At 42.7% G+C, this 26,975-nt stretch overlaps 1 protein-coding gene across 1 annotated transcript; it reads right to left on the bottom strand.

Annotated features, from left to right (window-relative positions):
• Nucleotides 1–26,250, bottom strand: Eif2ak2 (eukaryotic translation initiation factor 2 alpha kinase 2). Its single transcript, XM_059248737.1, has 13 exons — nucleotides 25,871–26,250; nucleotides 24,231–24,351; nucleotides 19,944–20,077; nucleotides 18,117–18,240; nucleotides 17,651–17,730; nucleotides 16,607–16,657; nucleotides 14,384–14,506; nucleotides 13,299–13,439; nucleotides 11,056–11,236; nucleotides 7,112–7,240; nucleotides 2,093–2,194; nucleotides 504–560; nucleotides 1–427 (listed from the first exon to the last, which is right to left on the bottom strand). The coding sequence occupies exons 1-13, from the start codon at nucleotides 25,984–25,986 to the stop codon at nucleotides 305–307; spliced, it is 1,482 nt and encodes a 493-aa protein (XP_059104720.1). The 5' UTR covers nucleotides 25,987–26,250; the 3' UTR covers nucleotides 1–304.
• Nucleotides 26,251–26,975: the final 725 nt, after the last annotated feature.

Below are 26,975 nucleotides of genomic sequence, written 5' to 3'. Positions count from 1 at the left end.
AAGTGCTTGGGAAAGGGCGGGGATGTGATGAGAATGCAATGCAATACGTGTATGGAATCGTCAAAGGATTTTTTAAAAAATGTTTTTGAAATAACAATACCAAAAATGAATAGAAAAGAGGAAGGGAGGGAGGGAGGGAGAGAGAGAGAGAGAGAAAGAAAACCTATGTGCAAGAAATTTTTCTTTAAGTTTCCTAAAAACATAAGGAAAGAAAAATACAACATCCGCAATGCTCCATCTCAGATATTAGGTAGCTAAAGGAAAGCCACACATATCAGAGGCGGAGCACTTTTTCAGAAAGGTCCTAATGCGTGTGTCTTTTCTTTTTCTCCGAGCTGTTCTTCCATTCAGCCAAGGTCGTCAGAATTTCAGATGCATTAGGTCGTTCCCTGGGTTCCTTCGAGAGTAATTTCCTTAGAAGGCTTTTCTGTAATTACAGTTAAGAGTCAGTACTAAGAAAGCAAGCAGTGGAAAAAGAGAACAGGTAATTTTCAAATGCTTACTTCTTTGTGGTCAAATGTATCATCAGGGAAGATGCCATCTCTTAGCTTTTGGAAAAACTGAAATAAAACAAATGGATGTATTTACTAGGAAGCCAAACTAAATACGCTGATGGCTGGGGACACACTAAATCTAGAATAGTCCTTAAATTTAGGACTCTTTAGTCAAGAAGCAAGCAGAACTCCCCTCACTAAACCTACCCCCATCTTCTTTTTTTCTTTTTTTTCTTTTTTTTTTTTTTTTTTGGTTTTTCGAGACAGGGTTTCTCTGTGTAGCTTTGCGCCTTTCCTGGGACTCACTTGGTAGCCCAGGCTGGCCTCGAACTCACAGAGATCCGCCTGGCTCTGCCTCCCGAGTGCTGGGATTAAAGGCGTGCGCCACCACCGCCCGGCAAACCCCCATCTTCTAACCACCTTAAGAGTCAGTGCTTTGAAGTGTTAAGTGCATGAGATCCATCATTTCCCTTCTGTTTTGGAATGCTAGGCAACACATCTTTTGATCATCCCTATTTTAGGGAAGATAAGGCTGTTGACTCCAGGCAAGTCCCTTTCCTGAGCTTCCAACTAGGATATCCAGTTGCCTGCTGTCTCCAGTAGTTCCCCATCATCTACCCACCCACATAACAAAGCCCAAACTCTTTCCTCAGTGAAGTCTCAACCTTTCTTTCCAGCCACACCAATCATCAGCTTCAGATAAAACCACATTGCCTGCTATTCCCAGCACACATTTCAGATTCGTATGTCCATGCTGGGATTACATGCTTTCTATTTCAGACTATTAGAATGAACTATCACAGGTTAATTGTCTTCTAACCTCCGTAAGCATGCAATAGCATGTGTGTGTGTATGTGTGTGCGTGTGTGTGTGTGCGTGTGTGTGTGTGCGTGTGTGTGTGTGTGTGTGTGTGTGTGTGTGTGTGTGTGTGTGTGTGCCTGCACACACACCCTTAAATAAACAATCTGAAAACCACCTGACCCTTCAGGACCCAACTTACATGTTTCCATGAGACCTAAATCCAGACTTCTGTAGAAACCTTTTAGCTGCTTCCACAGACTTTCTGACTTCTAAAACACTTAGTCATTCTTGGCTGCTTTCCTTCTTCTTAGAAAATGAATCCCTTGAGAAACTGGCATATTTCATATCAATGTAGCACTTAGAGCAGAAACTGCCCTCTAATCAGTGAAACATTGTTGGCTCCTCAAATAGAAATCGTTTTGTTTTGTTTTGTTTTTCGAGACAGGGTTTCTCTGTGTAGCTTTGGAGCCTGTCCTGGATCTCGCTCTGTAGACCAGGCTGGCCTCCAACTCACAGAGATCCACCTGGCTCTGCCTCCCGAGTGCTGGGATTAAAAGCATGCGCCACCACTGCCTGGCACAAATAGAAATCTTACGGGATATATCCATATTCTATAGAAAGCCAAAGTTTTTCATCTATAGCAAATGGTTGTCAACACTCGAAAGAGAATATATATGTTTCACTTAGAACCAGAAGTAATGTGGTCCAGCACACTCTCCCCAGATGGCAATTCTAGTAGAACTTGAAGGATAATAACCAGTGATTTGGTTTGCTTACTTCTTTCTTGGGATATTTACCTCTGATCTCTCAAAAAAAGTGTGGCAAATGTGAAAAAGTTCAGCGAGAATAAGTCCTAAAGCAAAGATGTCCACTTCTTTTCCATATTCCGGTAAAGACATCTGGAAGTCAAAATACATTTGTCTTTATTATTCACCTAATATAAATCTCTATGCCTTTTGAGGAAAAAATAGCTATAAATTATAGATTACATTAAAATGCCTGTTAATTCTGTAGCTCATGAAGTTGACCACCAAGATTAACCATCACATATAAATAGAAGGTTTCGTATAATATTACAGGACCAGCCTTAATGTTACACTTCTCAGGGGCCCAGAAGAGACACTACTAGCAGCTCGAGAATGAATACACGGAGCTCTTTTGTCCAACTTGTTTATTCGTCTACCACCATCATTCCGCCATCATAATTCCTCTCTGGTTCTCTGGGACTGGTCTATATCTTTCCCAAGACAGCAACACCTTCATGTTTACAATACAACATAAGAATTGCAAGGTCCCCATCAGAAGCTTCCTGGCAACGCCATTTGCAACCCAAAAAGGGGAAGAGAATAAAGGCGGAGTTAAATAGGAGCAGGAATAAATCAGAAAAGGAATTTATGTGCTAGGAATCTATCCTTACTGTGGTTAGGTGAAAACATTGAGTCTATCATAAATGTGCTCAAACTATAAACGTACAGGTGATAGGGTAAAGAAAGCTATAAGTCACTAAAAATGACACCGCCACTGTTTTTCTCTGGTGCCAGTTTTCTGACAGGGCGGGGGAGGAGTACTGATAACTAGTCAACCTGCATCACAGCTTGAAGCACCAGGTGAGAGGAAACCCCTTTGATCTAAAAAGTTGCTCTGGGTCGGTGAACTTGATTTGCACAATAAACAAAGCTATGCATCTAGTAGCCTGCTTATCTCCTAGACCATGGGGGGGGGGGGAGTTAGTTACCTAGAGGTTCAGCTTCTGAGAAGCTTAGCGGTTTGCCAAATGGTCTATAGTATTTGGGCACGCAAGGATTTCATAGCAGAAGTCAGCTGAAATATTAAAGGCTGGGTAACACCAAATATTTCATAATAAATGGCTTGCCCTTTGACAGACCCTTGGCCGGTCAAAGTATAGCTTTAATGCACTGCTGAATCTCTGTGATATATTCCTGCAGCCCACAAGAAGAAAGAACACAATAAAGGTTAGATAAAACAAATCTACAGCCAATTTTTTTTACTAAATGGTAAAACTGAGAGCATTCCCACCAAAATTAAGAGTGAGACAATGGGATGTTCTTTCTCCACCCATATTCAATATAGTTCTTGAATTCTTAGCTAGACAAGAGAAAGCTATAAAAAAAAATTCAAATAAGAAAAGAAGCCAGCAGGGCGGTGGTGGTGCACGCCTTTGATCCCAGCACTTGGGAGGCAGAGGCAGGCGGATCTCTGTGAGTTCGAGGCCAGCCTGGTCTACAGAGCAAGATCCAGGAAAGGCACCAAAACTACACAGAGAAACCCTGTCTCGAAAAACCAAAAAAAGAAAAAAAAAAGAAAGAAAGAAAGAAAGAAAGAAAAGCCAAATCCCCATTTGTAGACAATACAATCCTGTACATAAGAGATTCTAAAGATTCGACCAAAAACATAATTGGATACAAAGTCAACATTCAAAAATTAGTAGTTTGGGGGCTGGAGAGATGGCTCTGGTGTTGCAAGTACTCTCTTCATTAGCAAAGAACCTGAGTTCATTTCCCAACACCTATATGGTGATTTGTAGCTATCTGTGACTCCAGTTCCAGGGGATCTGACATGCTCTTCTGGACTCTACCTATAATAGGCTTGCTGATGGTACACGTATATACATACATACAGGAAAACTCATACTCATGAAATAAATCTTTTTTTTTAAAGGAAATCAGTAGGTTTTCTATGTTCTAGTAATGAATGTGCTAGGAGAATCAATCAATCTTATTGATGATAGCTTCAAAACATTACTTACGCAGGGTGTGGTGGTACATACCTTTGATCCCAGCACTTGGGAGGCAGAGGCAGGAGGATATCTAAGTTTGAGGTCAGCCTGGTCTACAGAATGAGTTCCAGGGCAGCCAGGGCTACACAGGGAAAACCAGACCTCCTATGCTGGTGAATCAGTAGAATTAACATTGAAAATACTATTGTACTAAAAGTGATCTACAAATTCACTGTAATCCCCATCAAAATTCCAATAACATACTTAGCAGAAAGAAAAAAATCTTGAAATTCATCTGGGAAAATAAAAGATCCCAGAGAGCCAAAAAAAACCTTATCAAAAAGAACATCACTGGAGAATCACTATATTTGATTTTGTTATACTACAGAAACATAGTAACAAAAAACTATGTGGGGGTTGTTAGGATTCTGCCCCTACTCTAGCTGCATGACTGCATATGTGCAGTTCAGGAGCTAATCAAGGGGTCTTACATCTGGTGGAATTGTGTTCCCCAAAATATTGTGCACCCTAATAAACTTATCTGGGGTCAGAGACAGAACAGCCACTAGATACAAAGGCTAGAAAATGGTGGCACTCACGCCTTTAATCCTAGCAGTCCAGAGGCAGAAATCCATCTGTTCAAGGATACAGCCAAACATGGTGACTCAAGCCTTTAATCCCAGAAAGTGAGCCTTTAATCCCAGGGAGTGGTGGTAGAAAGCAGAAAGGTATATAAGGCGTGAGGACCAGAAACTAGAAGCATTTGGCTGGTTAAGCATTCAGGCTTTTGAGCAGCACAGTTCAGCTGAGATCCATTCGGATATGAGGACACAGAAGCTTGTTTCTGAGGAAACAAGACTGAGCTGAGAAGTTGGCCAGGTGAGGTTAGCTGTGGCTTGTTCTGGTTCTCTGATTTTCCAGTGTTCACCCCAATACCTGGCTCAGGTTTGATTTTATTAATAAGAACTTTTAAGATTCCTGCTACACTTACATCTTACTTCATCAGTGTGCGCTGGTGATTACATGCACACAGTGTGGTCACACAATCTGCGCATGCATGGCATAGCTCCATTAAGCCCACCTGTGTATGTTCACAGGAGTCCTTAAAAAGCTGGACACAGACTCCTCCCCCCTTCTCTCCTCTCTCTTCCCCTCACTATCTCTTCTCTGCTCTCTCCTGTCCCCACTATCTCTATTTCTCTCTCTCTCTGCTCTCTGCACGTGCTTCTTCCCCAAGCCTGGTTCTTTTGTCCCTCTTCCCCCATAAAGTTCTGATACTGGGTTTTGTCATGGCTCGTGCCTCATGACCTTTCCGCATGGTAACCAGTGCTGCTTATCATTTTTTAAAAACAACAGGGGTGACACAGAAGAAGAATGTGGACTAATGGAGTATAATAAAAGACCCCGAATTAAACCCACATAGCTACCTGATTTTGACAAAGATGTCAAAAGCATACATTGTAGAAGAAACAGCATCTTCAACAAGCGGTCCTGGAAAATTGGAGATCCATTCTCATTTCTCTCTCTCTCTCTCTCTCTCTCTCTCTCTCCCCCCCCCCCTCCCCTCTCTGTCTGTTCCCCTCCCTGTGTGTATGTGTGTGCTCACATGAGTGTGCACCTTTCTGTCTATGTACACAAAATCAGCTCAGACTGAATTAAAGACCTAAAATTGTGAAATATGAAAAAAATACATAGCAAAAGACAGACTATTTATGAAAAATAGGGAAATACATGATTAGAGAATTTACAGGAAACATTAAGTAAATATATGAAAAGATTGAATATCTTTAAACAAACCTAGAAAGTACAAAGAAAAACAAACCATTCCTCATGTGTCAAAGCTGAGGGCTTCTCACACCCTGGCTTGTGACTATGAGAAAGCAGCATTCTTGTGCACTTTAATATGAGATTATTAATAATCAGTTTTTAATGACAATTTGGAAGCATTTACTGCATTTGAAAAGCAACTGTCTCTCAATTCATTCGCTTCACATCCAGGAGTCTACCACAGCGTAACGAAGAAATGCACTTACCTCTCTGTATCTACAGTGCATGCACCTGCAGAGTCAACCACATTGTGCAAATAAAACTGCATGCATATTGAATATATACAAATTCTTTTCCCTCTGTAGTCATTACCCACTAAACAACATATTATACAACTATGTGTACACTATTTTAATTGCCTTAGGTATTACATGCAACACAGATGGAGACATCCCTCAGGTTCATTGGTCAGCTACCCTAACCAAATTGAGGAGTTCCAGGTTCCGTGGGAATACACCATATTCAGTTTCAAAATATAACGTAGAGGGCCTGTGAGATGATTCAGCAGGTAACCGTTTATGCCTCCAAGCCTGGTGACCTGAGTTCCATCCCTGGAACCTCCTCATGAACAGCAACTGCCTGTTTCCCTCTCTCACAATACGCAAAATAAATAACTATTAATTTAAATGTTTATATGAGGGGCTGGAGAGATGGCTCAGCTGTTAAGAATATTGGCTGCTTTTCCAAAGGACTTGGGTTCAGTTCACTCACAACCATCTGTAATTCCAGTCCTAGAGGATCCAACACCACTTCTGGTGTCTGTGGGCACTGTATGCATGTGACACACAGACATATAGGCAGGCAAGACACTCATACATACAATATATATACATGTTATAAATGGTATATCTATGGTATATACATGGTATACATACATGGCATTATGGTACATGTATGGTATGTGTGGTGTGTAAATATAGTATATGTGGAGTATGTATGAATAGTATATATGGTATGTGTGTTATATGTAGTATATATACATGGTATGTATGGTATGTATGGTGTGTATATGATATATACATATATGGTATGTGTATATATATATGGTATATATGATCTATGGTGGAGTGCTACCAGAGAAGATGCCTGACACCCTTACACAACCTCTGTCCTCCATATGCTCATGTACAAACATGCACACACCACACATGTGTACACAACGCCTACATGAATTTGTACATACACCACATGCACACACACAGAGTAAGAAAATAAAGAAGTAAAATATACACAGAAAGGAAAGGGCTTTTACCTGTTCTGGACTCATGTATAGATCAGTTCCTGTAGCCCTTGTTCGAGGTCCATTACTTTCCAGGGCTGTTGCGAGGCCAAAGTCTCCGATCTTTATGTGTCTTTCATCTACTAAAAATATATTACCTGGCTATAGAAAAAAAATAATTAATAGATGTGATTTGAACCGACTATTACCACAGGTCCCAACAATCTTTTATACTGATTTGTATGGCATTTACCCTTCCACGGGCAGCCCAAATCAGGGAATTTAATGCCTTGGGTCTCTAAAATGCCAACTGAAGAAAGAAGATTTAAACGACAGTGAAAGTAGCTTGCTTCATTCCTGCCTCCAAATATCAGAATAGCTGTAAGGTGAAGATTCACTTTGCAGGGTCCCAGGAGAGGGATCCAGGACTAGAGGTTGGGTGTGAGTAAAAGCATTTGCTTTCACACACCCTAATCTAGTGAGAGAGGTCCAGGGAATGGCAGTTAGAGCTCCCCATCCCAGAGAGGGCTAGGCATCCCCCCCGCGAAGGAATGCTTCAGGTGTGATTCCGGGTCTGATGGGAATGAAAACCCCTTCCAATTTTGAGAGTCTCTGAGCGGCTCAGTTCTCAGTGATGCTGTGATGCTGCAGGATATCCCATGCAGGATTTCTCCCCAGATGCTGACAATATTTTAGTGAGTATATCTCCTCCACCTTGTTAAGTAGAAGTTGATAATTATCACAAAACAACTTTTCTATGCATTTCCTTTGGTTTTGTTTGGGTTGTTGTGGTTTGGTTTGGTTTGGTTTACAAGGTTTCACATGTCCCATGCTAGCCTCAAACTCAATATGTAGCCAAGGATGACCTTGATCATTTGACCCTTTCACCTCCACCTTCTGAGTCCTGGGATTAAGAGGATGAGTCACCATGCCTGGTTTATGCACAGCTAGAGGACTCCATGAATGCTAGGCAAGCACTCTAACCAATGAGCAACATCTCTAGTCACTCTAGGATGCAATATTAAGCATATTTAAAATGTGTGTGTGTGTGTGTGTGTGTGTGTGTGTGTGTGTGTGTGTAGAACAATTTTGTGTCATCAGCTTTCTCTTTCCACCTTCATGTGGGTTCCAGGAATTGAACTTAGATCACTAGTCTTGTACAACAAACATCTTTACCCACTGAGCCATCTCACTGGCCCAAGCGTGTATATATGTGATTTGAACCAACCAACCACACATAAATAAATAAAGTGGCCACGTGGCTGAAAACAGGAAGATTGTTGGTGACAAAGTTAATATCTAAGCCATTTTTGCAGAGACTAGACATTCAGTACAATGTTGGATTACACACACACACACACACACACACACACACACACCCCTACAAGAGGGCCTAGCTAAGGAATGAGGGATGAGATGAGGAGCCCAAGGAAATGCTTCTGAGAAGCCCTGTGCAGAAATTAGCAATGAGAGTCAAGTTCACTCAGTGGATTTGAACCTAAAGTCAGAAGTGGAAGAAGGATATTTGTGTGTGGTAGACATGGGGAGACAGTGTTCCCAAGCTAAACTGAAGTCACAGCAGTGGAGCTTTGCTGTACCCACAAAGGAGATTGCTCCCCCAATACAGCTGTAGCCTAACTCTGAGAAACTGAAGACGGAATTTGTGTAAATATCTAATCTAAGATAGATGAGACAAGGAGAAACATAAGATTGCTTTTTATTAAAAAGAAAAAACAAGCCTGGAGTGATAGCTCATGCCTTTAATCCCAGCACTTGGCAGAAGAGGCAGGCGGATCTCTGTGAGTTCAAGGCCAGCCAGGTCTACAGAGTGAGTTCTAGGACAGCCAGGGCTGTTACAGAGAAACCCTATCTCAAAAAATCAAAAACTGAAAAAGAAAATTAAAAATTTTTAAATAAAGTAAAAACAATGATGCTCTGTTTTCTTTAATCGGTTACATTATGAATAAATGAAATGTGAGGTTATAGAACAGGAAGAAGTGTGTCAATTTGATCCAGGGAGCAGAGGCTAGGTCAGATGATCTGGCTGGAGCTAACCTCCCTGGCACAGAGGTAAGATATGGAGAAGCAGTGGACACCCACTCTCTAGAAACCACATGGCCCTCCCGCTGTGGCCTGGAGCTTGAGACTGTAACATAGTAAGAAGCCAACTCTTGGAGACTTCGTGTAAGAATGGTTCTTTTTTCAGTATCGTTCTCTGGGAGACACCTGCAAGCACATCTTTCTAATTGTTTCTGGGATGAGAGGAAGCAGCATTGTAGTAGAAAAGTCAGAAAGATGTGGATGAAAGGACCTCGGATCTGGATGAACCACACCCAGAGAAAAAACTTCCTTGTAAATAAACACAAGAAAAGATCACTTCATGCTACAGGGCCCAACCAGGGCAGATTCAGGAAAGCTGGCAGGTGAGTTGAGAAGAACATTCCAGAACTCACTCCACACTCTGAAGATGGCCTGAAAGGAATACCCAAACTTCTCATTTATTTGCAAGTGAATAAGTAGGTGTGCTTCATTTCTTATTCTTTTATGAGTTGAATACTTAATAACATATTCCCATGTATAACACAGTTGAGTAGACATAAGTATATCCTAAGCAGAAAGATCTGATGAGACTTTCTTACACATTTTGCAAATTTCTTCCATATCTGGTTTTACAGAAAAGACAAATGGATTCTTGTATCTGTTTTGCATTCAGACTGTAGTGTTTTGACCGAGCTATGTGAAGGAAGCCCGGACTCACACAGCTAATTGCTTATTTAATTCTATGTATGATTTATACCAAAGTGAAGGGATAGTGAATAAAAACAAAAATTAAAATGTTTGTGAGACAGGGTCTACGTATGTAGACCGGGCTAGCCTCAAACTCATAATCCTCCTGCCTCAGGCTCTCAGATGTTGGAATTACAAGTATGTGCCATCCATCCTGGCCCTCACTTATCTTTTGGAACATAACATTCCTAAAAAATGTTCTAACTTCCAAGAATACTTTCAGCTATTGGTACAGAGAAATATTAGAAATGGATGAACTCAAATATCAAGTTACTAAGCTCACAAATGCAGGGCAAACAGAAGAACTCATATGTTTTGAAGGCCACTTAATTCTAGCTCGGTTCAGCAAGCAACTATAAACAGGGGGACTTATTTTTCCTAGGGACTTTTTGAATCATTCCTCGTTCTGGCTGTTTCAGACACCAAGATACACTCGGATAAGGTTCATCTGCCTTAGAGCAGAAAAGGACGAGGCAGAATGATCCGGAAAGGCTCAGTAAAGGAATCAGGACCAAAGGGGGCAGGCAGACGCATGCATGTCCGGTGAAGAACATGAACAGGGCTGTCGGGTAGGACTTGAGAGTTGGGGTAGGTTTGGGATAAAGAAGGCAATCACAGCCTCTCCCCTTTCTTGCAGAGGAAAAGGAAAAGCAGAGAAACTCGTTGTCCAGACCATGAAAGCAAACATACCCAGAGGGATGATGGGCATTTGAAAGCTTGGATGACAACAGTTTTCCTAACCATGGAGTAGAAGATCCCAATCAAGAGAACACTAGGGCCAGGCTGTGGAACTCCTCAGCCGTGCCTGCCCTCAGGAACAAGACTTGAACCACAGTGCAACAGAGCCGTGCAACAGCCCAAGCTGGGTCCCAGCAGCTGGCCATCCCAGTTACTTTCAGTCTGTAAAAGCTGTTATTGTTTCCAAGTAGGCAGTGACCATTAAGCTTTAGCCTGAAGGGAACGAGACTTCTAATAGGATTGTTGTCACAAGAAGTTCACGGGCCCGGGAGGTCTGCCACGCAGTTGCACCGGATGGCGTTTGGGCGAAGTTCCAGACCCACTCTAGCAGACTAGAGAAATGTGACTTTATCATGACCAACAGGCCGTCACAAATTGAAAGCTAGAGAAAATACACTTTAAAGTCATTAAATGATGTATTTATCAACTAACAAAGTACATTTGCCACTTACCTTAAGATCTCTATGAATTAAACCTTTCGAATGTATATAATCCACCCCTGTCGTGATTTGTTCAAATAATTCCAAAAGCAAATCTTTGTCCGTGTTACTCAGCATTCCATTTTCCAGCCATTGCTCCAGAGTTCCTTTATCACAGAATTCCATTTGGATGAAAAGGCACCGGGTCTTTGGTCTGGATACAAAATTCACGGTATGTTAAAAGTAACAATGGGGATGAAGTTATCTTTTAAAACTCTAACATATCTTATGAAACCCAAAACATGGTTCAGAATGGAAATCTGAATGTAATAAACTTGAAATAAATGCCAGGTGGTGGTGGTATATGCCTTTAATCCCAGCACTCAGCAGGCAGAGCCAGGAAGATCTCTGTCAGTTCAAGGCCAGCCTGGTCTGGAGAGCAAGATCCAGGATGGGCACCAAAACTACACAGAGAAACCCTGCCTTGAAAAATAAAAAAACAAACAAACAAAACAAACAAACAAAAATAGTGTAGACTTGAAATAAAATAAACCATTTTATAATAATCTTAATTTCTCAAATATACAGAGCTTTAATTGCTTATCTATAAAGTATGAGCCTATATATCCTTTAATGCCGAAGATCTTTGATGACTTCTGATAAGAGGTATGAGTAGTCCTCGTTGCAGAAATCCAGCTTTTTCATTTTTATATCAGGCGATTTTGAAGCACTCTAATTCACCCTCAGTTAACTGAACATCTGTTTTACAAAGGGCACGGAACAGGCACCTTAAAAATGAGAAAATGAGTTCGGTACTATCCTTATCATCATGAGGATTAGAGGCTCACACAAGAGGTTTAAAAAAAAAAAGCTCAAGATGACAGCCCATTGAGAACTCCTAGAGATGTACCAATAAACCGACTGCTGTAAAGACAGAAGCCAGAGGACTGGTTTTGTTAACCAGTTTGTATTTTCTTCTGAACTAAGTAGGCTTGATATCGAATTTATATTTCCCGAATACACGCATGCTAAAATATATGAAGATGCAGCCAATAATCCACTGAAAGCTAACGAGGCCTTTTGTCTACTGATGGTCCAGTAACCCCTGGAGTTCTCAACGGCACGAGGAGGCGATGGGACACCGGCAGGAGGTGGTGAATGATGAGGTCTCCAGTGACATCAGGAGTTCAGGGAGAAGACTGTCCCCAAGAAATCCGGATGACTCTCAAAGGCAAAAGCCAGTTTTTAGGAATTCCCAGTCCTACAGAAAGGGGTGATCTAAAACAAAGCACTAGGGATGGGAGCTGGGCATACCCTGTCACAGCTCACCACTCCGCCACAGTGGTGCAGCTACACGCCAGAGACGCACTGCCGGTAGCCTCTGAGAAGGAAGACAGGAAAGATTCAGCAGTGGAAGAGGAGACCTTTGGATTCAGCATCTACATATTAAATCTGTCTTTACTCTGGTAAACCATACATGACCCACACTGGCTATATGGAGAACAATGGGGTCAGAAAATGCCAAACGTGATTTTAAAAAACAACTAAAGAAATTTTAAAAGTTTTTTTTTTTTTTTTTTTAAGTTTTATTTTCAGGGGCTGGAGAGATGGCTCAGAAGTTAAGAGCACTGGCTGTTCTTCCAGAGGTTCTGAGTTCAATTCCCAGTACCCACATGGTGGCTCACAACTCTCTAACTGAGATCTGGTGCCCTCTTCTGGCCTGAAGGCATACATGCAGGCAGAACATTGTATACATAATAAGTAAATAAATCTTTAAAAAAATAAAAAATTATGTGTCTGTGTCTCTGTGTGGGTATGTGCACATGAATGCAGATGCCAGCAGAAGCCAGAGGATACCCTGAAATTGGAATTACGGGTGGTTGTGAGCCACCGGACAGAGTTGCTTGGCCCTCTGTAAGAGCAATTTGTGCTCTTAACCACTGATCCATCTCTCCATCCCATTAACAATATTGTTTAAGCAAGTTTGAGCTAAGCATACTGGCACGTGCCTGTGATCGCATTACTTGGGGGCTGAGGCAGGCAGACCGCCCTGAAGTGAGTCTAAAACAAAGCAATTAAAAGCAGGTTCGGAAGATGGAGAGGAACAGGGAAATATTATTTGTTGTCTCTTTGCCTCTGGAACAAGAGGCCACAGTATCTTTTGGAGGTTGCACTAATCATTAAATGTGGGGATCAACAGCTCCCTCTAGTGGCCCCCCACAAAATAACTGACAAGCGCCGTCCATCCCCTCGCAGCTATGAGAATTTCTTCTTACCGACTCACGCTCTGCTCGAAATCATAGTCGTTATCCAAGCTCTCTTCGAAATCATAGTCCTCTCCCAGCCAACAAATATGGTATTGAACAATATTGACATGGTTGAGCGCTGCCAGAGCTTTTACTTCACGCAGTGCCTTCCTAGTTAAAAGGACCCAGAAAACAAATGTGTCGTTACTGATCCCTGATAACTACAGAACACCTCAAGGAACAGGACGCAACAACCACCCAGGTTCCTCTGTCCAGTTGTTGCCATGGCTCCCACACCAAGTGTTAGCACGGGAGCCAGAACTTGAAAGGGGAAAAAAGTAAATGCGCAGAAGAACCACAGATGGGTTGGGGATTTAGCTCAGTGGTAGACTGCTTGCCTAGCAAGCGCAAGGCCCTGGGTTCGATCCTCAGCTCTGGGGGGGGGGGGGGGGGGAGGCAGTGACTTAAATGATAGACATTCAAAATTTAAAAATCATTTGCATCTTCTTTTATGTGTCTATAGCACAATTTTCAGTAACTAAATCATATTTGATATTCTGTTTAGAAGGTGCATAGAAATCTTTGAATTTTACAAGCGAATCTCATTTGGGAGAAAAAGCAGGTAACCCAGGCAGCAAGCAGAACCCAACTGAGAATTTTCGATGTATGACAAAAAATATATCAAGGGACTGGTTTATGCAAAGAAACTAAGACTCGGTACTATGAAAACTTTACAGGGATTGAGCTCAAGAGCTAAAACGCTGTGATAGTTTCTTGAAATTACCCTGTACTGGCTGGTTTTACCTCAACTTGACACAAAGCGGAGACATCAGGGAGGAGGGAGCCTCAAAGTGGAGAAAATTGAGAAAACCACCTTAAACCAAATAAGTCAACAGCTTCGCGGTCCAGTACTGTCTCAAAATGATGCAGTTATATTTTTAAACTGAAATAAATACCCACTTTAAGGTAAAGCCATTTCAGAATAAGCCAAACTCTCATAGGCGTAATGAAAAGTTAAGGAGGACCAGCAAGAAATGTGAGTGATGAGGGACAGATATATAAAGAATGGTGACAGTCCAACACATTGTGTTCAAAAAAGCCAGACATCTACTTACTTTGTGTTATATGTAACACGCTTAATAGCATAAGTCTTTCGGTCAATTCTGTGTTTTGCTTTGAAGACCTGGCCAAATCCACCTGAGCCAATTACTTGGATGTCTTCATAGTCCTCGTTAAGCCTAGTTAAGATCGATATTGCTGTTATGCTGACGTTTAGTAAAATGAAAATGATTCTTTCTTTCTTGTTTTTAATAACAGCCAGTAGAACTCTTGAGTCACAAGAAAGTCTTCCTCTTTTCCCTTTCCTTTCCCTCCCTCTTTTGATAGAGGATTCAGTACAACAGATCACCCCCTCTAGCTGCACCTAAGACACGAGAAGTATCCTTTCCCAGTGGGTAAAAAGAGAAGGAGAAATTCCCCTCCCAACTATTAAACTTAGAATCAGTCAGCTGCGTGCCCCAGGTAGCACATAGAGCGCAGAAGCCCTGAGCCTCTTGGGCTAGAACAACCCATTTGCTTCCCTCCTCCCGCCCCACATCCCGTCACTAAGTCCTGCTAATTCTTCTACCCCATATCACCGCCACCTGCCCACTTCTCTTCATTTCCAGCATCTTCACCCAGGTCAGCCATCAAGGCTCCTGCAGCGGCGGCCTGCTGGCGGATATCCCACTTCTCCTGCCCTACTTTAGCGAGGAGAACCTGGCCTGATCATGTCTCCCTCTCACCTAAACCTCCCACAGCCTTTCCTTTGCATTCGGCAAAAACCAGGAAGCCCTTACGTGATAAGCCATAAGGCGCCAGGCAGCACTTTCCCGCTGTTCTTTCAACCTCACCCATCACATTGCGTCCTTGTTCATTACACGCCAAGCTCATGCTTTCTCCACAGAAGGCTGACCCGAGGGCTTTGTTTCCAGTTTTTAATCACACACACTACTGTTCTTCTTTAACTCTGGCCTAGTTTTGTAGTTACAGATGTATGTGTGTCATATAAATGTGTGAATACAGATCATGTAACTACGGAAACGCATGCATGTATATATGTGGGTGTGTGCATGTGCGTGTGTGTGTGTGTGTGTGTGTGTGTGTGTGTGTGTGTGTGTGTATAGGCCAGAGTTTGATGACAGAGGTTTTCTTCAGTGACTCTCCGAGACCTTTGTTTTTGTTTTGTTCTATATTTTGAGACAGGGTTTCTCTGTGTAGCCCTGGCTGTCCTGGAACGAACTCTGTAGACCAGGCTGGCCTCGAACTCACAGAGATTCACCTGCCTCTGCCTCCCAAGTGCTGGGATTAAAGGTGTGTGCCACCACCACCACCACCACCACCACCACCACCACCACCACCACCACCTGGCTTTTTTTTTTTTCCCATGGAGCTCACTGATTGGTTATGCTGGCTGGCCAATGAGTGCTCTGGATCCATGGAGCTCACTGATTGGTTATGCTGGCTGGCCAATGAGTGCTCTGGATCCATGGAGCTCACTGATTGGTTATAACTCCCTGCCAGTGTGGGAGTTACAAATGTATGCATTGCCACACCTGTCTTTTTAGAGGGGAGCTTGGTATTCAAGCTTAGGCCTCGTGTTTGCACAGCTGAGCCATCTCCTCAGACCCCTTCCCTTAATGCCAGTCATCACCTCAAAACCTTTTGAGAGGAAGAATTCTACTCTATTTGTTCTTATCATAAGCCTAATGCCCAGAACAGTGGTGGGTGTATATCAGGTGCTTAATAAGCATCATTGGTTCTTTTGAAAACTTGTATTCAATGTCCCGCTGATTCAAACAGGCTTCCTTCATCTTAGGTATTTAAGTTTAACCGAAACGTCATCTACAGAAGAGGAATTCCTTTTTTGCCCAGAGAAACCTTGTATGGCGCCGAAACGCAGGTCCAGGTGGCTTGGTTTCGATTCCCACAGGGGTTTCTCTCCTTCCTCGACCCCTTTCCTCCCCCGTTTCCTTCCCTCTCTCTCTTCTTTGCCTTCTAAATAACGGATATGCCTTCCGTTTTGACAGCATCTGAGGATATCAGAAAAGCTGATAACATGGCAGAGATTTGCATTTGCCATGCTCCGCTTGGATCCTTAAACCTGGACTTCTCAAAGAGACACTGACCCCTCTGTAGCTGGAGTTTTCCTGCCTGGCCCATAGTCAGGGCAAATCTTGGTGGCGGGAGCTGGAGAGAAATTCTCCAGCTACACCCCTCGGTAAGCCTGACTACGCCACAGCTATTCATCACGAAACTTTGTTTCAGGAGCATGCTTACCGTTAGAAAACTCCCCTTACCTGCTGTCTACGGTATGCTTATTCTCTCCCACGTCATTAGGTCCGGAGTTTCTAAAATTGAGACAAAAAAAAAAAAATTACAAAACTCAGACAAAACTGTGACCTGTATAACTTTAGAGCAGGCTTTATGCCATGCACCGGGCATTATGTATTTTGCATCAGCTATCAGGATGACAGGGAATGGGTGTTCAACTTCAGAAAGACACCTCCTGTTGGTTTTCTCCTGACGATCTTTTCTCATCCCTTTCCTGCTTCCCATTTTCACCCGAACACACTCATCACTCACCTCCTATCCCCTTCTTCCCCAGAATCAGAATGTGTCCCTAGGAATGAGGTCCCCTGGGTCGCTCCCTCCGGCCCTCATTCCTCACTGGTGATGGGCCAACCACAGTGGGATGGATGTTCAACCATCACCTCAAACCAGACACAGCAACACTGCCGGGCTCCCCCTTCACCCTCCAGTCTGCAGCCCGATGAATGCCATCAGTGCCAGGATGCCATCAGTGCCAGGATGGAGTCGTGACTGATGCAGCATCTGTTGTCCTCTTTGCCCCCTTCTCTCCCCTCAGCCATGTCTGCCCTCCTCTTCCCTCCTCACTGATACAGGCACCAGCGCGGTGGGCCTGATCACGTGGTGAGTGCCTCTGTCTCCGCCCATCCAGCTCAGGAGTTGTATTTTGTTCAATTTACTGCTCAGAAAATACTGATAGAGAAGCACTACTAAAAGAAAAGAGTAACTTGTATGAATTCAGTCTAGGTTTTTGAAGGTTTACTTTTATTTGTGTGTGTGTGTGTGTGTGTGTGTGTGTGTGTGTGTGTGTATGTATGTATGTCTGTGTCAGTGAATGCCATGTGTGTTTGGGTGGCCCACGAGGCCAGAAGAAGGTATTGGGTTCCACGGAGCTGGAGTTACAGGTGGTTGTGACCCATTTGGTGTGAGTCCTGGGAACCAAGTGTGGGGGAAGGGAAGTGATGGGGATCGGATCCACAGCCTCAAACACGCCCCACCCCCAGCCCACTCACACATTTGCTCCCCAAACTCACAAACTGCTTGCTAGAGACGAGCTGCTGGAGAGGCCACTGGATGAAGATGCGGTAAAACCAGACGATGCTCCGTTAACACTCTGAAAAGAAGGGGCAGCCCTTACTTAGCAAGCTCACAGGCACCTAACTTACTTCTCGAGGGCGGCTCATCACGGGGCACACGTTATTGCCCATATTCCCCCCACAGCCACCCAGACCACAACCACAAACCATGGCAAAACTGACGCATTTCCACGGATGTTTGAGCTAAGCTTTAAAAGCAATCCTGCATTCCCACAGAACTCTTATGTCCCTGAGACCTCCTAGTCCCACGGTTCATGGACCATTGGTGGTACACAGAACGGAGGAACCATGCCGTATGCAAGTGGCAAATAAATGCCTGCATTCTTCTGCCAACAGTCTGCCCTGAAGTCAACTTCAGAGGGAGTCGTAACTGTACAGATGGAATCTAATGGACAACACGTACCTTTGAGGTTTTCTCTGATAGCTTCTGATAGGCCTCTTTAGCGGCCACCTGCTTTGCCTCCTGTTTGGTGGCGCCTGAACCGACACCGTATGTTATGGCCTTGACTTTGCACTTACAATTAAACCTAGGGGAAAAAATGTGAGTGTTCATTCTCATATCAAAAATAATGTCAATCCAATGTACAATTTGGGGAAAAAAAAAAAAGAACCCTACAGACAAATAAAGGCCTTGAGATCAGACTAATCTAATTTTTAATTTTAACTATATCTAGCCGGGCGGTGGTGGCGCACGCCTTTAATCCCAGCGCTCGGGAGGCAGAGCCAGGCGGATCTCTGTGAGTTCGAGGCCAGCCTGGTCTACAGAGTGAGTTCCAGGAAAGGCGCAAAGCTACACAGAGAAACCCTGTCTCGAAAACCAAAACCAAAACCAAAACAAAACAAAAACTATATCTATATTTCCTACCTCACATAAGTTAAACCCCACAAGAATGGCCACCAATTTATCTGAATAAGCAGAAACGGTTGAGACCCTAGTTTACGTTTCCCAGGAAACACCTATTTCTTTCTTGCTCCATTGAAAGATCTGACAGTGAAATACCAAGTGATGGTTTTTTTTTTAAAGATTTTATTATTTTTTTTATTATGTATACAGCATATATGACAGCAGGCCAGAAGAGGGGACCAGATCTCATTACAGATGGTTGTGAGCCACCATGTGGTTGCTGGGAATTGAACTCAGGACCTCTGGAAGAACAGTCAGTGCTCTTAACCTCTGAGCCATCTCTCCAGCCCCCAAGTGATGGTTTTAAAAACAGACGAACAAACAAACTCTTTTCGGCCTCAGAGAAAAAGATTTAGAGGGAGAGAGGAAAGGAGGAGATCCAGTGAATTTTCTAGAGCTGCTCAAATAGGAAAGAAAACCGGTTGGCAGAGCGGAGCTCTCAGGGGATGAGCCACGAGGGTGCAGTGCCATGGGAAGACAGCTCCCTGAGGATGCTCTCAGCACCTCCAGACTCTACTCCTTGTCCACACATCCTACCCCTCACAGCAGCTTTCTTCCCAGATTCGGCCGGCCGGACTAAGACCACTCTTGCTGATGCATGGCATTTTGTCCGTCTATTCAAATGCGAGCAGACACTCACACAAGCCACTCCCTAACTGAAAATGGGAGAGCCATTCCCTAGAGGGGCAGACCAGCGGTCACAGGGCTGCAGCTGCCTTGGCCTCAGGGAAGGGAAGAACCCTGCATGCCTCATGCATAGGCATCCTGAACTCTGTGAAATGTGTAGGTGACTCATCATTCAGATGCACCTCAAAAATCAGCAGACCCCTCTTATCCGTGAGAGCCAATGGATGACTGATACCATAGATTGTGTGGAACCCTAGAAATACTCATTATTCTTTTTATACATTCCTATGATAAAGTTTAACTCATAAACAAGACCTAGTAAAAGATTAGCAATAGCTAATAAACTACAACAATTAATGCATTATACTCTACTCCTAGGTTTGCGAAAGCGGTCTTCTTCTAGAAACGGCTTCCTGTAGCATGCTCACTGTCCTGTTGACCGAAGGTAACTGAAATTTCAGAAAGCAAAACCAAGGAAATGAAGAGGCTACTGTAAAAAAAAAAAAATCAGCCAAATTTGATTCCAAAGGACCCCGCAGTCTCGGGAATTGAGCATTTGATGTTTATAAATCATGTCAAACCTTCCATAATGAATGTATAAAAAGGGGGCAAATACTTCTGGAAAACTACAAATGAAAACCTCACAGTTCTATTGCTTGTATACAGTGAAACAGTAGGAGAAGCCAAACCATAGCTCACTTTTGAGGCGACTGCACATCAGAGACAGTGTGTTCATAATTTATAGATAGGTTTCTCTTCTGGGCAATTCTATTGACAAGGCCTATGTAATTCCCGACGAACGACCCTTCAGAAGGATCTGTTTGACTATCCACCTACAAAGAAAAAAAATGCGTTTAATACAAATCATGAATTATCATATGAAATTCCTAAATGAGTAACATGAGAGACAACGTGTTATGGATTTCCCAATTATATTTTCTTATTAAAAGTATAACTATATATCTATTAGGAAAAAAAATCTGTAAAAATAAATTCTTCCTTTAATTAAAGAAATCCTAAGTGGCATATGAAAATTACATATCTATGATGTTTTGAAATATGTATACACTGCACAATGGCTGAATTCAGAAAACTGCAATATATATATATATATATATATATATATATATATATATATATATCACCTTATGTTCTTTTCTTCCCTTTTTTGTATGGCAAAGACACTTTAAAAATAAATTCCCGCCGGGCGGTGGTGGCACACACCTTTAATTCCAGCATTCGGGAGGCAGAGGCAGGCGGATCTTTGTGAGTTCGAGGCCAGCCTGGTCTACAGAGCAAGATCTAGGAAAGGTGCAAAGCTACACAGAGCAATTTATAAATACACAATTTGTTAAGTCACTCACGTTCCTTTTATAATTTCACTAAGAAAAACCAAGCTAGGTGTGCTGGTGCACATGTGTTATCCCAGGCCTCGGGGAGTCAGGGGCAAGAGGATCAAGGCCTAACATCTGCCCTACTATGTCCTGCTGGAGCTTGTAAAGGAACTGCAGGGTCTCCATGACTCGGGACAGCTGCAGAATATCCGAGGCGTTTTGGTGAGAGTCCACTGATGATGGTGTGCCAGTAACCAGAGGCCTTGCACCAGACCCATGACTCATTGCAATGAACATTTGCAAGTCAAGCTGATTGGACAAAAGGGTAGACTGTGTGATGCACCACGGCTCCCAATGCCACTAAGATGAATGAAGAGGTGTTGGAGAGGCAGGGAAGACCCAGGAGCAAAAAGGTTTTTTGTTTGTTTGTTTTGATTTTGTTTGGTTTTAGTTGTTTTTTGTTTTTTTTTTAATTTTCTTTTGAGGAGGACATTGCAAGGGTGAAGGACAGATATGGGAGGACTGGGAAATGAGTGGAATTGAGGTGTGTGATGTGAAATTCCCCAAGAATCAATAAAGAAATTATGTTTAAAAAAATATATCAGGGTCAACCTTTCTTGTTATGTTGATATTTTATTTGTACTGAAACGTGATTTTATTTGTATGTTAATAAATAAAGTTGCCTGGGGGTCAGAGCTAATAGCAAGCCATAGCAGAAGCCGGGTGGTGGTGGCGCACGCCTTTAATCCCAGCATTTGGGAGGCAGAGCTGGGCGGATCTCTGTATGTTCAAGAATACAGCCAGCATGGAGACACACGCCTTTAATCTCAATACCAACCATAGAAGACCTGGAGGTCTGTACAGACAGGCAGTGACGAGGAGGTCATGTGGTTGGGTTTACAACCAATGAGAAGGCAGAACAGAAAGTCAATAAAAAGGACAAACACACAGGATGTAGGTCTCTTGAGGAGAGGTAGGATAGCAGTGGCAGTGAAGGGTAAGGTTTTAGCTACTGCTCTGACCTCTTGGGCTATTAACTCTACATTTGGCTCTGTGTTCCTTATTTAATAAGACCGTTCATCTACATTTTGTTGTTGCTATTTTTTTTTTTTTCGAGACAGGGTTTCTTTGTGTAGCTTTGGAGACTGTCCTGTATCTTGCTCTGTAGACCAGGCTGGCCTCGAACTTACAGAGATCTGCCTGGCTCTGCCTACCGAGTGCTGATATTAAAAGCATGTGCTACCACCGCCCAGCATGAGACCAGACTGTCTTACCAAAACAAAGCAAACCAAGCCCATTTTCTTATTTCACTTTCTAGGATTTATTGCCTTTATTCATTTTAAAATTTATGTGCATATGTGTAGCTAAAGTTTTCTTGCCTGGCCCACGGTCAGGGCAAATCTCTCTCACCTGCCAGCCCCACAGCCGCTCAAACCCGACCAAGTAAACACAGAGACTTATATTGGTTAAAAACTGTATGGCCGTGGCAAGCTTCTTGCTAACTGTTCTTACAGCTTAAATTAATCCATTTCCATAAATCTATACTTTGCCACGTGGCTCGTGGCTTACCGGCATCTTCACATGCTGTATGTCATCATGGCGGCTGGCAGTGTCTCTGACTCAGCCTTCCACTTCCCAGCTTTATTCTCCTCCTTGTCCCACCTATACTTCCTGCCTAGCCAATGGCCAATCAGTGTTTTATTTATTGACAAATCAGCAACACATATGCCATACAGAACATCCCACAGCACATGTGTGTGTGCACACACACACACATTCATGAGAGTGCCTGAGGAGGCCAGAAGGTGGGTGTGATCCCTTGGAGTTGGGGTTACAGGTGGTGGTAAGCCAACCACCGTGCTGGGAACTGAACTCCAGTCCTCTGTAAGAGCAGTACACACACTCTGGATATCTGAGCCCTCCCTAGCCACACACACCCCTTCTTTTTCCATGAAAATAGTATTGTAACACTTTCTAGCATGCCACAACCTTTGTAAAACTCAACGGAGAATAAACGATGGAAGGAAAGCTCAATGTTGGTTCACCACTTACCGAAAAAGATGTCCACAGAAGTACACTGTTATTGTCTGAACCTTCACTATTTCCCACCTGATCAGGTGTGGTCCAAAGTTTCTCTTTCATGAACCTTACCAAAGAACTAGGTTTGGGTTTCATTCACCCTTTTTTTTTTTAATTAATTAATTTATTCTTATTTTGTGTTCCATGTGTTTTACCTGCATGAGGTATGTCTGTGTAAGGGTGTCAGAAGCTCTGGAACTGGAGTTACAGAGAGTTGTGAGCTGCCATGTGGGTGCTCTTAACCGCTGAGCCATCCCTCCAGCCCCCTCATTAACCCTTATTTTTTTTTAAGGTTTATTTATTTATTATGTATATAGTGTTCTGCCTGCAGGCCAGAAGAGGGCACCAGATCTCATTACAGGTGGTTGTGAGGCACCATGTGGGTGCTGGGAATTGAACTCAGGACCTCTGGAAGAACAGCCAGCGCTCTTAACCTCTGAGCCATCTCTCCAGCCCCTCACCCTTATTATTATGTGTGTTCTTCTATACAAATTTCCATCATTGTTATTGTAGTCTGTCTCCCATTTTGAGAGAAGGTTACCCTATTTTATTATTATTATTATTATTATTATTATTATTATTATTATTATTATTTTAGCTTATTAGTAAGAGAATGTGTGGTTTTCCTTGGTTGCTTTTGACTTGGTTATAAGGATGGCATCTTCAAGTAAGATTATCCAGGAGTATTTTGGAAGGTAAAACTTCCCAGTGTCTGAGGACAATCTTCCCATCTCACACACTAATCAGTTCATGTCTCATTTTGTACCCAGGGTTCCAGTCTCTTGGTTTTTGACATTGTAGCAGATAACCTGAGCTTTTTACCATCTGCCTAGACGTTTGTAAAGTACCCCCCACCTCCTTCCCTTGGGTCCATGCTTTCATAAGGATCGATACTGTTCTTGATACTTCTGTATGTCCCTCTACTTATGGAGTTAATTTCATCTAATGCCGTGTCTTTATTTCATAACACTTTCTGCTGAAATATCTCCAGATAGCTTTCTTTGTTTGATATTAACGAATTGTATCCAAGGCCTTGTGCATGCTAAGCACAGAACCATACACCCTCCCCCATGTCCCCAGGGACCAGATAGACCTGTTAACTGTTTGTTTTATGTGCTCTTCACCCTGTTTGCATCTCCAGGAACACCACTGTGATGTAAGTTGGTTCTCTGTAATTTTCCTCCAAGTTTGTAGTTCTCCCTAGCAGGACATGCATGGCTTTCTCTGTTCTGTTTGCTTCCGGAGGTGGAAGGGACCCTCCTAGCCCTTATCAGCCCCTGTCACATCTTTCCACATGTATTCAACTTCAGAGCACATAAGTGTTGCTAGCACTCACAGAGAAGTACACAATTTTGTCAACAAATTTCCTGGTGTATTTCTCACTCAGGAAAAAATGGAGTTAGGAAGAAAAAAAAGAAATAAAACTTTGAATGAATAGTTTTACACTGGCATGTGTATTTTCTCACTGAGAGAAATTATACATACACGATACATATACATACATATATACATACACATATACAAACATATTTACAACTTCCCTTTAACTAGGGGTAAAAAGCCAATTACTCACCTTATTTTCGTCATTAAGTGTATTAACAGCTAATCGGGCAGCAGCATTTTTTGCTTCCTGCTTGGATTTACCTTTGGCTTTTGGAAATTTTTTCCCGTCTATAATAACTTGAAATGTAAACCTGATTAAAAAGACAGTATTTACAACATATTATACAGCTTGTAATTTAGCTCATGACAAGCGCTCTGGTCGCCACTGCCCCACAAGTACCTTTCAGGACTCAAACTCATGCTCAGTGTGTACTTAATTTAAGCACCTACCACAATAACAATGTCTTCTTCTTTTTGATTTTTCTTTATTTTTTATTTTACGTGTATTGGTGTTTTGCCTGCATGTATGACTGTGTGAAGGTGTCAGATCTTGGAGTTATAGACAGTTGTGAGCCACCATGTGGGTTCTGGAAATTGAACTCAGGACCTCTGGAAGAGCAGTCAGTGCTCTTAACTGCTGAGCCATCTCTCCAGCCCACAATGTCTTCTTGAAATGAAGAAGTTTGTATTTTTTCCCCCATTTTACTTGTTGTTGTTGTTATTTATTTGTTTATTTATTTATTCACAGTGTCTCCCTATATAACCCTGGCAGGCCTCAAACTCACAATCCTGCTTCAGCTACCCAGGTGCTAGGATTATAAGCATGAGCTACTGTGCTTAGTTTTTTTTTTTTTTTCTCTTTATTTAGCGTGGGGGTGGGGTATGTGTCTGCGTGTGTCGTCTGTGCGCTCATGACAGGACACGCTTGTTGGAAATCAGAGGACAGCTTTTGGGAATCTGTCGTCTCCTTCCACTGTGTGGGTCCCAGAGAAAGCCTCAGGTCATCAGGCTTGGTGGCGAATGTCTTCACTCACTAAGTCATTGCTCCAGCCCCCCCCCCCTTTTTTTTTTTTTTTTTTTTCTCGAGTCCTCTGCGGTTAGCAGACTCTGCCAGGAGGACTCTGCCAGGAGGACTCTGCCAGGAGGACTCTGCAGCTTCCCTAAGGAGCCGAGGTACTGAACTTCCGAATTGCACTGTGGTTGTCTCCTCGTACTCTACGTTTATAGGGACAGACCTTCTATTGTTTGTTCGGGTGTTTTTTTTGTTTTTTTTTTTTTTTTTTACCTTTTACTTTTCCTTTCAAATGCCTGGAATTGAATTCAGGCCTTGTGTATTCTAAGCACATGCTCTAACAGTGAGCTACACCTCCATTATCTGTGTATCTGTGCCATACTTTCCTTCTTTCATTCTGTCATTTTTTTTTTTTTGAGAGAGAGAGAGAGAGAGAGAGAGAGAGAGAGAGAGAGAGAGAGTATATGTGTGTGTTCAGTAGATTGTGTGTGATGTACGCACATGTTGGGGGAGTGAATTCTGTGTGTGCACCCAGAAGTCAAAAAGACTCCAGGTAGCCCGCTCTATCTCTCCTTGCCTTAGTCTCTTGAGACAGGGTCTCTCACTAGACTTAGAGCTAAGCTAGTACACAGGAAGCCCCAGCAACCCTCCTGTCTCCGCCCTACACAGTGCTGGATTTACAGGCACGTACTCAGGCACGCTCCGCTTTTTATGTGGGTGCTTAGGGATTCGAACTCAGATCTTCATACATGGCAAAAACTCCTACCCACTGAGTCACCTCTCTGGCCCTCCTCATACCTTTTCTGATGGCAACTTACCTCCTGTCATGTGGAGGTCCTGTGGTATCAAGTTCTTTATACGTAATTGTTACTCCATGCTTCTGACGGTATTGATTAAGTTTGTCTATGAAGAAACCTGGTGTGTCCCCGGCCATTTTTCCTTCCAGTCACCTGCAATTGAAGAGGCGTCTGCACACAGGACACTAACAGACTACATCTGATTGATTTTCCCAACCCATCAGAGGAGACCATGGGAGACAGTGGCTCTTCTCTCTGTGACTCATCTCAGCCCCACGTAAATTCAGAGAACACTTTGTGTCAGAATCTTTCTTTCTCTCCCAAACCATCTATTTTCAAAACTACTGACCAAGGAAAGAGAGCCCTGTCCTTTGTTCCACTCCTGTTTTCCAAGGAGTGAGATGTTCCAGTCTGGGGCTGGAGAGGTGGCTCAGAGGTTAAGAGCACTGCTTGCCCTTCCAAAGGTCCTGAGTTCAATTCCCAGCAACCACATGGTGGCTCACAACCATCTGTAATGAGATCTGGCGCCCTCTTCTGGCCTGCAGGCAGATGTGCAGACAGAACACTGCATACATAATAAATAAATAAATCTTTAAGAGATGTTCCAGTTTGTTTATCTACCTGAGAAGGCATAAAAAATATAGGAGTGGAATTATAGCTTTTATGTTGAAAACAAGGCTATGTTGTTTTATTGCTATATATTATACATACACACATGCGCACATATAACTATGTACACACACAGCACACACACATATACATGTACACACACAACTATGTACACAAACATGACTACGTACACACACATAAAGCATACACACATATACATGTACATGAACATAACTATGTACATATACAACACACACATGCACACACAACTATGTGTACATACATTAATTTGCACACACACACACACACTATTTAGAAAATAGACAAAGGACTTGAGTACTATTTTTCCAAAGGAGACACAGCAATGACCAACAAGAAAGTGAAATGATACTCAGTGCCATTACCAGGAGAAAGAAAGGAAAAAATGTTTCTTGCCATAGATACATTTAGCCTGATTTGGACATTATACAATGTATACATATCATCAAAACATCACCTAGTGCCCAAGAACTCTGGA

The sequence above is a fragment of the Peromyscus eremicus genome, chromosome 22 (assembly GCF_949786415.1).
Source record: "Peromyscus eremicus chromosome 22, PerEre_H2_v1, whole genome shotgun sequence".
Classification (NCBI taxonomy): domain Eukaryota; kingdom Metazoa; phylum Chordata; class Mammalia; order Rodentia; family Cricetidae; genus Peromyscus; species Peromyscus eremicus.
Note: the sequence above shows the minus strand (reverse complement) of the source record. Positions and strands in the feature narration are given on the sequence as shown.

What these genes read in the sequence shown, in the direction of transcription:
- Eif2ak2 (XM_059248737.1), bottom strand. Translation starts at nt 25,986, where the DNA reads ATGGCCGGGGACACACCAGGTTTCTTCATAGACAAACTTAATCAATAC. An exon ending in GATGTGCAGTCGCCTCAAAA is followed by an intron (nt 18,241 to 19,943) that starts GTGAGCTATGGT and finishes TTTTTCCCCTAG; the next exon opens with GTTTAATTGTAAGTGCAAAG. An exon ending in CGTGTTACATATAACACAAA is followed by an intron (nt 13,440 to 14,383) that starts GTAAGTAGATGT and finishes CCTTTTAACTAG; the next exon opens with GAAGGCACTGCGTGAAGTAA.